The 13515-nt window shown below is 47.1% G+C and overlaps 1 protein-coding gene across 1 annotated transcript in view; it reads right to left on the reverse strand.

The window, feature by feature from the left end:
• The window catches only part of aldh16a1 (aldehyde dehydrogenase 16 family, member A1), a 33127-nt gene that overhangs the window by 4667 nt on the left and 14945 nt on the right, over nt 1-13515 (reverse strand). The window contains 12 exon segments of the mRNA XM_083649891.1: nt 385-570; nt 1910-2114; nt 4284-4454; nt 6386-6519; nt 6936-7041; nt 10429-10504; nt 10606-10720; nt 10722-10763; nt 12662-12688; nt 12690-12716; nt 12718-12771; nt 12773-12823. Of these exon segments, the coding sequence (XP_083506017.1) occupies nt 385-570; nt 1910-2114; nt 4284-4454; nt 6386-6519; nt 6936-7041; nt 10429-10504; nt 10606-10720; nt 10722-10763; nt 12662-12688; nt 12690-12716; nt 12718-12771; nt 12773-12823 (1194 nt within the window).

The raw sequence follows: 13515 nt of genomic DNA on the forward strand, positions 1-13515 counted from the left end.
GTCACAACATGTACATGTGAGTGTTTCTCGCGCTGTCGGAATGTGCAGTGAGGCTGAAGAATACAACTTTATAAAAGTAACGTTAACTTCATAACCCAAACCATTTAAGGCCTGGCAAAATCATATTCAAGACTTTTTATATACATGTGGTCCAATTTAAGGTCTAAAATTCAGATGATTGGATTTGAGACTTTTACGATGCTTTGAGGAGCCGTGGAAACCCTGACACACATATGCACAGCCTGATAAACACGACAGTTCACACAGAAATGTTTTGTCATTTTAACACTAATTCAAATATAGATCATTGACTTTAGCTGGAACCTGGATACCCTGTTTGAAGGACGGCCTCCTTCAATAAACAGTTACAGCAATTACCCCCACCTGGATAAACGTCAAGGCTGGCAGCGGGTGCTTCTGACTGGGCACCATGACGACGGCGTTGCCCATGGCGACGGTCGCCCCGAGCAGCGTGACCATGGAGAGGAGGGGCCTGTCGTCGGGGAGGACGAGCCCCACCACTCCCAGAGCTTCCGGGAGGGAGAAGGCCGAGCCGGGCTGGGGGACGGGCTGACAGAGGGAGGGAGACAACCAGGAAGTAAGAGCAAGGAAGGAAACGGGCGACATATATTTCATCAGGCGATATAAATATTCATTGGGCAATATACTGTATATATATACTGTATATATTAGGGCTAGGACTTCAACAAGTTAATTTAGATTACGGTAATTAATTACAGAAAAAATAACGCGTCTACAGAGACCACGGAACGTTTCTCAGTGGACGAATTCCAGGCATACCGATCATACTGATGCACAACGTGCATTGAGTGACATCAGACAACAAAGCCCCACATGTGGGAAGTGCGCTGTAATGACAAACATTTTGCATATCAGCACTTCACTTCAAGCCTCCGTTATCACCTCAATGCTAAACATGTTGCAGCTGCGTGGAAGCCAGAGGTACATGTAACGCTAACTTAGCCGCTGATCATGCTAACGTTAAGCAGAGTCGCCAACCCACACTCGACCAGATGACGGGGTTCAAGAGGCAAGATGAGTAAGTTCACGTCTGATAAGTGCAAATACAGCAACATGTACCGTCTGTTCTAACTGAACAATCCCCTCGCAAAAACATGTCGCTATCAGAACTCTCCCCCATACCATACCTTACTCCTGAACCTCCTCCATACCCCAGAACATGTCCTGTTGGTCTGGTCTCCTTTTGTTTATGACTGAAAGTTCTATTTTAGTTAGTGAAGCTACTATGATGTCTGCATTTTAACCTGTGCTGATTGAGCATTTTAACCTGTGCTCATGTTTGCTTTTTAACCTGTAAATTGGTCATTAATTCAGTCTACTGACGGCTATGTGCCAAATAAAGTACTACTAGTACCTATTCACTGATTCACTCATATGCCAAAATCCATTTGAATTGAAAAATTTTGCTTCTTGTGTCAAATATTGATATGCGATGAAAATGCGATTAATTTAGATTACTTAATTACAAAGCCTCTAATTAATTAGATTACTTTTTTTAATATATATTCATCAGGCGATATGTATATAAGCTGCATTCGGAATGGTTCACTCATTCACTCACTCACTATTCCCCATGTGGTGTTTATCATGTTATCATATAGTGAACTATATGTAGTGTTTATCATATAGTTCCCTATATGGGGAACGATCAAATGAGTTTCTGACACTACACAGATTTCTTCTCTGAAGATCATTGCGTCACAAAGGTGCGCCAGGTATTCATGTGACACAAGCAATCCGCGCCCAGTGTCACATAAACAACTGTGCTCACGAGCAGATTGAGATGTCCTCAGGTACTATTGATGTTGCATGTTTTGACTGCTAAATGCGTGTGTGGGTTTTCTCCCAAACACAAAAAATGTCTCACCGGTGCTCCTCCATGGATTTTGTCGCAGCAAGCGGCCCAATAGCTGAGCCTGGCAACGCTAAGCTCCACCTCTTTGTCTGACTCTTCCAATGAGAGGCCAGTCTGCGCGTTGATCGACACGGCTATGTCCCGCCTCTTCGCCCCCAAGCCCTTGGCCAGGGAGTAGAGCGACTGAGCGCGTGCAGACGGGCTTTTTTTCATCCAGCTAGAAGTGCAAAAGAATGTTAAGAGAAGACGGAGATTATGGACAAGCTGAGCTACAGACACTGACAACAGTGTTTACGTTCCTAAGCTTATTTCCTGAGTGTCATTCAAGATCAATCGTTTATGTGTAGCTCTCATATCCTGCTTTGGGAAATCCCTGTACTGTATATACACAGAGATTCAGAATAAAATAATATAATTCAATGGCTTGAACCCAAGTATTAGTAAACATGGTGGTTCATACTGCAGTGACATGGGAAAGCTGTGTACTTTGTGATTTCAGTATAATCACATTATAACATGGTAACGAGATTGTCTGGGTGCAGACCTTCCAATCCGTCCACCTAAACCTAAAACCTAAAAGGTTGCATTGGCTCATCTTCAACATGGCCGGAGCAGGGGTCTTTGCATACCATCTTGTGTGTACGGCTGATAATGACGTTGAACAACTTCAGACGACTGTGTGTCTGTGTTCCTTGTGTGCTAATTTGTGTGTGCGTGATGTAGATCTGTGTGTGTGTGTGTGTGTGTGTGTGTGTGTGTGTGTGTGTGTGTGCGCGTGTGTGTATGTGTGTTTTTATCAGCTTGCAAAGTCAAGTTGGACTTTGATTATTGGTCAAATCAAAGCAGTGTTGCAAAACAAACACTTTCTAGCTCTTGTCTGGATACTGTGTATGTGTGTATGTGAGAGTGCATTGGTTCCCAAACTGTGGTCCTCCGCCTGGTGGTCTGCCAGAGAATTGCATTTCTTTTTACAGACAACAGTTTTTACATACACATTAGCTCTGAGTAGCAGCCGGATTGGGCTGATTTTCTGCAATATCACAATATTTGAGAAATATCACAATTTGGAACATTTACTTTCAGAGGCTGCAGCAGGCTCAGTTTTAAAGGCAGAGTGAAGTTTCTGGTATCATATGAAACTAGAAGACTTAAGGAATCGATTTGTACCAACCATGTCATGCTACTTTGTCAGGAAGGTAGCTGAATAACACTCGACAATAGGCAAAATTTTGGCGGGGGGAAATATATTTCCAAATGGGTCTTCTTGTTCACAGCCTAATGTTGTCAGGTGTGTGTGTGTGCGTGCGTGTCTGTTTTTGAACCAGCTAGTAGCCTTACATTGTCATTTAGCATCTCTGCTGCTATTGCATGGTTAAATCAGCTACGGTAATTTAATTTTATGGCGGGGAAGTGGTCTGTGGGAAATTTGGTTTGGCTCGTAGTGGTACTTGGTAGGGGTAGGGGAAAAAATCGATTCACCTAAGTATCGCGATTTTTAATGTCACGATTTTTTGAATCAGATCTTTTATTCCAGAATCGATAATCGCATTTTTTTTTTTTTTTTTTTTTTTTTTGGGTGCTTGCAGTCAGGCCACTCACTGAACAGCAGGCCAGGCGCCGCCTACTGGTTTACTAGTGGTTTTATTACTTTATTAGTTAGTCTGAAGTAATAATTACACTTCAGGGTTAAAGTGGGTGCATCTCATTGTAAAATTGGACTTCAAACGGCCCAAATCTGGCTTCAAACGGCCCAAATTGGGCTTCAAACGGCCCAAATTTCACGCGCGTCGGCCCATATCGGCCTGGCCTGCTTGGTATCTAATGCCCGGCCTGAATTATGATCCCAGTCCGCCCCTGTTTTTAACTATATCGCCCAGCCCTACTCATGATATATAATATACAGTCTCTAGTGTATGATTCAACTTTTCCCATGTTCTAATCTAGTGTAAAAAAGCAAACAAACTGAAAAAAGAAAAGAAAAAAATAAACAAAAATCGCAATAAATCGTAATATCGAATCGCAATAATCGTAGAATCGCAATACTTAAGAATCGCAATATAAATCGAATCGGCACCCAAGAATCGTGATAGTATCGAATCGGGAGATAAGTGAATCGCCACAGCCCTAGTACTTGGACGTAAAGGTTTGGGAACCCCTGTGATAGTGGATAGTGTGGATGTGATAGTGGTCATTTCGCCATCATATCAATTGATTCTGACCAAAATCTCATCAATGGTTTCACTATAAAGCTACTTGTGTCCTTATGTTTGTGTTCTCAGGTTGGACATTGTGTGTGTGTGTGTGTGTGTGTGTGTGTGTGTGTGTGTGTGTGTGTGTTTGTGTGTGTGTGTGTGTGTGTGTGTATTTGTCCAGCAGCAGTTCTCACCCAGGCTGGACTTTGGCAGCAGCCTCCACTGCGTTGCGGACGTCCTTCATGCCTCCGGCTGGGCAGTAGGCGAGCACGCCGTCGCCCCCCCGTGGCCGTACCACCACACTGCAGCCGGAAACCGACTTGCACGTCTTGCCTCCTACAAACTGCTGGTAGGACTTAGGGGCACTGAGGAGAGGAGGAGGGGGCCGGTCGACAAATACACACAGAGAGGAAGTGAAGAGAGGGAGGGACAGAGAGAGGTAGGGAGAGAGAGAGAGAGAGAGAGAGAGAGAGAGAGAGAGAGAGAGAGAGAGAGAGAGAGAGAGAGAGAGAGAGAGATGAATAAGGATTAAATGAGTTAAGCTTACGTCAGATCATGTTTAACTGTCTCCACTGGAGAGTTTCCTTTGTCCCGTTTCTAACTACAAAACTACTAAAAGCCTTTAGTTTTTCTGCACTGCTCGTTATTATAAGCCTGAATTGTGTTATTTAGACCCGACTGTATGCCCTCCGAGAGGTCTGAGGAGCAAAGACAGAGTCAGAAGGTACTCATGTTGTGGGATTGTGTGCTATTTAAAAAATAAATAAAAATAAATACACAATAGGTGGCGGTATGCATCTAGTTGGTTTGCGATCTGTCAATAAACACAAAGAAGAAGAGTAGGCTACACTTGCCAAGTGGATGAGCTGGATACTATAGTCTGGTTGGACTTTTTGTGATGTTTTCTACACTGTGACGATCTCAGAACGGAGTGTCAAAGCTGCGCTGGCTGCATTCTACTGCATGTTGGCGATAAGTGTTCACACTGCTACAGGTCTATCCCTTTGATTTTGTCTGCTATATCCATCAATAAAATCAATCAATCACTCAATCAATCATGTAGTACGGAGTGTCGCCACGTAGCTCATACAACCTCACATCAGAAAATCTGAACTATCCCTTTAAAATACAATCATGAGACTAACATCAGAAAATCTAGCAAGAAAATCACATTGTTTAATATCTTATCATAAACCAGTGATTCTCAACCTTTCTCAAGGAGGAGCCTAACTTAGTCCACATTAAGGCCACGGACCACATTTGATGAGATGTCTCTTGGACTCAAAATATGTTTCTTGTCAGATAGGATGTCTATCTGTATTGTCAGATAGGATGTCTATCTGTATTGTCATATCTGTATTGTCAGATAGGATGTCTATCTGTATTGTCAGATAGGATGTATATCTGTATTGTCAGATAGGATGTCTATCTGTATTGTCATATCTGTATTGTCAGATAGGATGTCTATCTGTATTGTCAGATAGGATGTCTATCTGTATTGTCAGATAGGATGTCTATCTGTATTGTCATATCTGTATTGTCAGATAGGATGTCTATCTGTATTGTCAGATAGGATGTCTATCTGTATTGTCATATCTGTATTGTCAGATAGGATGTCTATCTGTATTGTCAGATAGGATGTATATCTGTATTGTCAGATAGGATGTCTATCTATATTGTAAGCAAAGAAAACATTTAACAACATTCTCTAATTGTGTTGACTTTTGAAAATTAAATTATGGTGATGTTTTTTCTTCTGATTTCCCCCCATTTTCTCCGTAATTGTACTTGGCCCTGCTGCCCTGGTCGCTGCTCCACCCCCTCTGCCAATCTGGGGAGAGCCGTAGACTAGCACCATGCTTCCTCCGACACATGCGCAGTAGCAAGCCGCTTCTTTTCACCTGAAAGCGGGGAGCTTCACCGGCAGGACGTAGCACGTGGGAGGATCACGCTATTCCCACCAGTTCCCTTCCTCAGGCATCCCGACCGACCAGAGGAGGCGCTAGTGCAGCGACCAGGACGCATACCCTTAATCCGGCTTCCCTCCCACAGACACCAGCCAATCGTGCCTGTATGGACCCCTGGTGGTCCACGGACCCCACGTTGAGAACCACATGTCAGGAAATATACAGCTGCCCCATAAATGTTTATCACACTCCATTTATGATATCATGCTCTGCTTCTATTAATCACCATATACTCATAATGTGCTTATTGTGCTTTATAATGCCTTATGATCTGCCATTATATATGCATCTAGATGCACGCACACACACACACACACACACACACACACCTGGCAGGGTCAGAGCCGTCAGGGATGATAGCTGGGGATGCTGCTGTCCCAAATTTGGCGTAGTCCAGATTTTGATGAGGGATTCCAGGAAGAGGAGAGGAGGAGGAGGAGGGGCGCAGGAACTGGTACAGACCCTGGTAGAGAGAAGAGAGGAGGTTTTTTCCCCGGCCGACCAGAGGAGGCGCTAGTACTCATAACCCGCCGGCTTCCCATCCAACCAACTGTGTCTGTATGGGCGCCCAACCAAGCCAGAGGTAACACAGGGGCTCAAACCTGTGACCCTCTTTTTCCTACTTCTTAAAGTCATGTCCTGCCAATGTTGACTAGCCACACTGTTCGCCAAAAGTCTTTGACAAATAACTGAATTTTGTACTCAAGTTAAAAAATGGAACGATGACATATGACTCAATGGAACGCTATAGGCATACATAATGACAATTCCATTGTGACTGAGGGCCAGCTGGCATGTTAACTAGCTGTTAGCTGGCAGACTAGCAGTACTTGTGCACTGTAACCTCCTTACTGCATGATAACATAGTGAAAAGCTTACTTCCTGTCCTCCATCGGTGCAGGTGCTGCTGTCTTTGTGACCGGACACAGGCAGACAGGGGTCAGAGACGGAGTGGGAGTTCACCCACACTGAGCCTACAGACAGACTGTGGAGAGCACAAGAACCCAGGGATATAAACAAAGTGGAGAGAAAAAGAGGGATGGGAGAGGGTGAGAAAAGGAGAGGATAGGAGGAGTCAGACAGAAAGAGAGGGAGGAGTCAGACAGAAAGAGAGGGAGGAGTCAGACAGAAAGAGAGGGAGGAGTCAGACAGAAAGAGGGAGAAGTCAGACACAGAAAGAGAGGGAGGAGTCAGACAGAAATAGAGGGAGAAGTCAGACACAGAAAGAGAGGGAGGAGTCAGACACAGAAAGAGAGGGAGGAGTCAGACAGAAATAGAGGGAGGAGTCAGACACAGAACGAGAGGGAGGAGTCAGACAGAAATAGAGGGAGGAGTCAGACACAGAAAGAGAGGGAGGAGTCAGACACAGAAAGAGAGGGAGGAGTCAGACACAGAAAGAGAGGGAGGAGTCAGACAGAAAGAGAGGGAGGAGTCAGACACAGAAAGAGAGGGAGGAGTCAGACAGAAAGAGACGGAGGAGTCAGACAGAAAGAGAGGGAGGAGTCAGACAGAAAGAGAGGGAGGAGTCAGACACAGAAAGAGAGGGAGGAGTCAGACAGAAAGAGAGGGAGGAGTCAGACACAGAAAGAGAGGGAGGAGTCAGACACAGAAAGAGAGGGAGTCAGACAGAAAGAGAGGGAGGAGTCAGACAGAAAGAGAGGGAGGAGTCAGACACAGAAAGAGAGGGAGGAGTCAGACACAGAAAGAGAGGGAGGAGTCAGACAGAAAGAGAGGGAGGAGTCAGACACAGAAAGAGAGGGAGGAGTCAGACAGAAAGAGAGGGAGGAGTCAGACAGAAAGAGAGGGAGGAGTCAGACAGAAAGAGAGGGATGAGTCAGACAGAAAGAGAGGGAGGAGTCAGACAGAAAGAGAGGGAGGAGTCAGACAGAAAGAGAGGGAGGAGTCAGACAGAAAGAGAGGGAGGAGTCAGACACAGAAAGAGAGGGAGGAGTCAGACAGAAAGAGAGGGAGGAGTCAGACACAGAAAGAGAGGGAGGAGTCAGACAGAAAGAGAGGGAGGAGTCAGACAGAAAGAGAGGGAGGAGTCAGACAGAAAGAGAGGGAGGAGTCAGACACAAAAAGAGAGGGAGGAGTCAGACAGAAAGAGAGGGAGGAGTCAGACAGAAAGAGAGGGAGGAGTCAGACAGAAAGAGAGGGATGAGTCAGACAGAAAGAGAGGGAGGAGTCAGACACAGAAAGAGAGGGAGGAGTCAGACACAGAAAGAGAGGGAGGAGTCAGACACAGAAAGAGAGGGAGGAGTCAGACACAGAAAGAGAGGGAGGAGTCAGACACAGAAAGAGAGGGAGGAGTCAGACAGAAAGAGAGGGAGGAGTCAGACAGAAAGAGAGGGAGGAGTCAGACACAGAAAGAGAGGGAGGAGTCAGACAGAAAGAGAGGGAGGAGTCAGACACAGAAAGAGAGGGAGGAGTCAGACAGAAAGAGAGGGAGGAGTCAGACACAGAAAGAGAGGGAGGAGTCAGACAGAAAGAGAGGGAGGAGTCAGACAGAAAGAGAGGGAGGAGTCAGACAGAAATAGAGGGAGGAGTCAGACAGAAAGAGAGGGAGGAGTCAGACAGAAAGAGAGGGATGAATGAAAAGACGCAGAGTAGTTTGGAGGAGTGGATTAATGGAGTGAATGATGAATCAAAGAAAGGTAGGAGGAGAGAAAGGGTAAGATGAATAACAAACACTAATATTCCACTATATTACTCACAAAATAACAACATTCTGAATATAGGTAATATAACAGAGCATATTCTGCCGTCTCAATCATGGTTTTGTGGCAGTTTACGACACGCGGCCTCTTGCCTGTTTACGCTCAGCTACAGTTTGTGCTGTAAACAAAGCGACTAGGCAGGGATGCACGCGCAAAAGAAAAGCCCACATAAGTCCACAGCATCCACAGGCCAGCCGGCAGGAAAGTCTCGCGGGACTTGACGAGAGTTGGTGCCACTGACCCGAAAGGAGGAAATGGGATCCTTGTAAATACCGTTGTAAATAGCCCGGGGGAGATTAGCAGTCTGATGTTTCTTTATATATATAATGACGATATGGGTCAAAAACGGGAAGAAAACTGTCTATTTACATGGAGGAAGAACACGCTGCCATGTGGCCCCGACGGAGCGCATTCAAGGACTGGCTTGGAGTACTATTTCGATCACAATAACGCCTACGACGGTCCAAATCACTGCGGAGAACACTGGGTGAGTCGTCAGATAATAATTAATTAATGTGAGGAGAGGGCTCCAGGTTAAAAAAAAAACGAAATTCTCCTTTAATCTCTGGGTAGTGCTGTGCAGAAACACCACAGCAATGAGGCGTGTTTGGCAGGCTAGCAAATTAATTGTTCATAAAAAAATAATCTAAAATTGCCCTTTGAATTGGGATGACAGGTCAAATAAACGTAGCTTTGTGTATTTTAATGTTACTCTGTATTTGTAAAGCGCGCCGGGATTTAGTTCTGTATTTGCAAAGCACCACTCAAAACTAGCAAGCTAGGCCTCCTTACCGGCACAAACCCCCGCCCTCTCCTCCCACTAGCGTTATTTACCTCAGTGACAGGCAGAGCCCCGCCCTCTCCTCCCACTAGCGTTATTTACCTCAGTGACAGGCAGAGCCCCGCCCTCTCCTCCCACTAGCGTTATTTACCTCAGTGACAGGCAGAGCCCCGCCCTCTCCTCCCACTAGCGTTATTTACCTCAGTGACAGGCAGAGCCCCACCCTCTCCTCCCACTAGCGTTATTTACCTCAGTGACAGGCAGAGCCCCGCCCTCTCCTCCCACTAGCGTTATTTACCTCAGTGACAGGCAGAGCCCCGCCCTCTCCTCCCACTAGCGTTATTTACCTCAGTGACAGGCAGAGCCCCGCCCTCTCCTCCCACTAGCGTTATTTACCTCAGTGACAGGCAGAGCCCCGCCCTCTCCTCCCACTAGCGTTATTTACCTCAGTGACAGGCAGAGCCCCGCCCTCTCCTCCCACTAGTGTTATTTACCTCAGTGACAGGCAGAGCCCCGCCCTCTCCTCCCACTAGCGTTATTTACCTCAGTGACAGGCAGAGCCCCGCCCTCTCCTTCCACTAGCGTTATTTACCTCAGTGACAGGCAGAGCAAGCTAGCTGGCTGGCTGGTTCACTCGTTTTTGAGTCACAACTAGAGGGGGAAAACAAACAAAGCACACAAAAAAAACGTTCCGTGCGCTGTGTTTTGTGCGCATCGGAAGCGCTCTCGACATGATTTCCAAAGCGCTCACGCACGTTTGGTGTGCACGGCCGCTTATGTTTACGTTAAGCCTCTTTTAAATAACTTGGTGGAGTAGTAGTGAGCAGAAGAGGAAAGAAATGGACTGGGGGGGAGGAGGAGGGGGTTAGTGTACCTCTTTGCGGTCTCCAGAGCCAGGGTGAGGTCTTCAGTCCAGATGGAGGCTGCCTGGCCGTGTGGACTGTGGTTTCCTGTGGAGAACGCACGCTTTTTGGTGTCTTAGAATTTTGCGATCCTGCCAGTGTCCGATCATAGCTACGCACACACATCCACATGCAGAAGGCTTCCTTACCCAGAGACACGGCCTCTGTGTTGCTTCTGAAAGACATGAGAGGCAGCAGCGGGCCAGCAGGGGGCGTGAGCACACAGGCAGAGGAGGGGGCTGCCCCACACAGCACGGTGGGGGGGGTACTGGGCACCGGAGGTGGGCGCGGCACACGGCTGAATCAACTGAATGGAGAAAGACAACAGCAGACGCTGGAAGTTTGACAATGGCAAGTTTTGTTTCACATGTGGGGTTGTTGTTGTTGTTGTACAAAGCTCAAACTTTCTCATCTGGATGTCACATATCAAAGTGATGCTTTATGCTGTCACGGATGCTAGTGAGCTACAACCACCACACTCATGCTTCACAGTCACTACAACCACCACACTCATGCCTCACAGTCACTACAACCACCACACTCATGCCTCACAGTCACTACAACCACCACACTCATGCCTCACAGTCACTACAACCACCACACTCATGCCTCACAGTCACACTCATGCCTCACAGTCACTACAACCACCACACTCATGCCTCACAGTCACACTCATGCCTCACAGTCACTACAACCACCACACTCATGCCTCACAGTCACACTCATGCCTCACAGTCACTACAACCACCACACTCATGCCTCACAGTCACTACAACCACCACACTCATGCCTCACAGTCACACTCATGCCTCACAGTCACTACAACCACCACACTCATGCCTCACAGTCACACTCATGCCTCACAGTCACTACAACCACCACACTCATGCCTCACAGTCACACTCATGGCTCACAGTCACACTCATGCCTCACAGTCACTACAACCACCACACTCATGCCTCACAGTCACACTCATGCCTCACAGTCACACAAATCAATCCTGCTTCAAGTCACGTGTGTGCAGACTCCTGACTCCTCTAGCCAGTCTATTCCAATAATGGACTTAATTAAAGGGACAGCTCACCCTAAAATCCAAAATACATATTTTCCCTCTCACCTGTAGTGCTATTTATCCATCTATATCGTTTTGTGTTAGTTGCCTGAGTTTTGGAGATATCGGCCACAGAGTTTCTGCCTTCTCTCCAATACAATGGAACTGGATGGCACTCGGCTTGTGGTGCTCAAAGTGCCAAAGAAATACATTTGATAAACTCAACAGCAATGTCTCTTTCCACAAATCATGACCTGGTTACTCAAAATAATGCACAGACTTTGTTGTGAGCAGTTTCATGTAGGAACTATTTTCTTTTGCAGTCTCATGTAGGAACTACAGTAGCTAGCAGCTAGCGGGTGTAGTTCGGTCAAAAGGAAAAAGTTCCTACATGAAACAGCTCATAACAATGTCTTCTGGACACCTGAGTGGTGGTAATGAGGGAGGGAGGGGCTAGTGCTGCCCTTTCAGTTAAGACTCCTCAACACAAAGTCATCATCATTCCCACACAGTAAGCTTCCAAACTGTGGGAAAACAGTGTTTACTGTGATACTATCATGAAGGAGTGAAGAGTGATGTTGTGTTTTACATATCAAGTTGGTCTTCTAATAGAGAGCCAAAGTGAACCTCACTTCCTGCCTTTCTCTGTGTACCAGCGTCTGTAAAAATATGAACGGTGGAGAACAGAGACAGACCTTACTTTTTTTGATCCCGTTTGAATTGTGCCACGGGATACACATACTGTATCATGTTTGTCATTTAAAACATAACTTTGCAAGTCAAGAAAGTGGCAGTTTGTGGTAAAACAGTGGCACTATAAGTTATAAATCAGAAAGACTACGCACAACCAGTCGCATAAGTGACGTCTCATGTTGTTGATGGCGTGACGTATAATGTGCCACACGAGATGTAGTCGATTGACAAAACTAAACCTTACGTTTCAGTTTGAGGACAAACTGTGACTTTCTTGACATGCAGAGTTAAATTGACAAAATGGACATGTGTACTCTGTGGCAAAATTCAAACAGGATCAAAACAAGTAACATATCTCTCCATCACCACCATTCATAGAAGGACAGGAAGAGACGTTCACTTTGGCTCTGTCATTGTGTCATTATTCTGTCACTTTGGCTTCTCAACAGTGTGTGACTGACCATGGCCCCCTGCTGCTGAGCCTCCTGTTACTGCGGCCTCCACCTGGGCCCTGTCTTCCATCGCTGGCCAGAGCCAGGCACGTCATCCCCGCCATGCGCAGCCTGAGACGGGGACACCACAGCATCCAACACACTCTCCTGCACGCACAGCACCCACTGGACCTGAGGGGGGGGGGGGAGGACCAGAGAGAAGAGCTTTAAAACACACACAACACCCACTGGACCTGAGGGGAGGGGGGGGGGGGAGACCAGAAAGAAGAGCTTTAAAACACACACAGCACCCACGGACCTGAGGGGAGGGGGGGGGGGGAGACCAGAGAGAAGAGCTTTAAAAAACCACACAACACCCACTGGACCTGAGGGGAGGGGGGGGGGGGAGACCAGAGAGAAGAGCTTTAAAACACACACAACACCACTGGACCTGAGGGGAGGGGGGGGGGGAGACCAGAGAGAAGAGCTTTAAAACACACACAGCACCACTGGACCTGAGGGGAGGGGGGGGGGGAGACCAGAGAGAAGAGCTTTAAAACACACACAACACCCACTGGACCTGAGGGGAGGGGGGGGGGGGGAGACCAGAGAGAAGAGCTTTAAAACACACACAACACCCACTGGACCTGAGGGGGGGGGGGGGGGGGGGGGGGGGGGGGACCAGAGAGAAGAGCTTTAAAACACCCACAACACCCACTGGACCTGAGGGGAGGGGGGGGGGGGACCAGAGAGAAGAGCTTTAAAACACCCACAACACCCACTGGACCTGAGGGGGGGGGGGGGGGGGGGGGGGGGGGGGGACCAGAGAGAAGAGCTTTAAAACACACACAACACCCACTGGACCTGAGGGGGGGGGGGGGGGG

Source organism: Poromitra crassiceps (genome assembly GCF_964638095.1).
Source record: "Poromitra crassiceps genome assembly, chromosome: 13".
Taxonomy (NCBI): Eukaryota; Metazoa; Chordata; class Actinopteri; order Beryciformes; family Melamphaidae; genus Poromitra; species Poromitra crassiceps.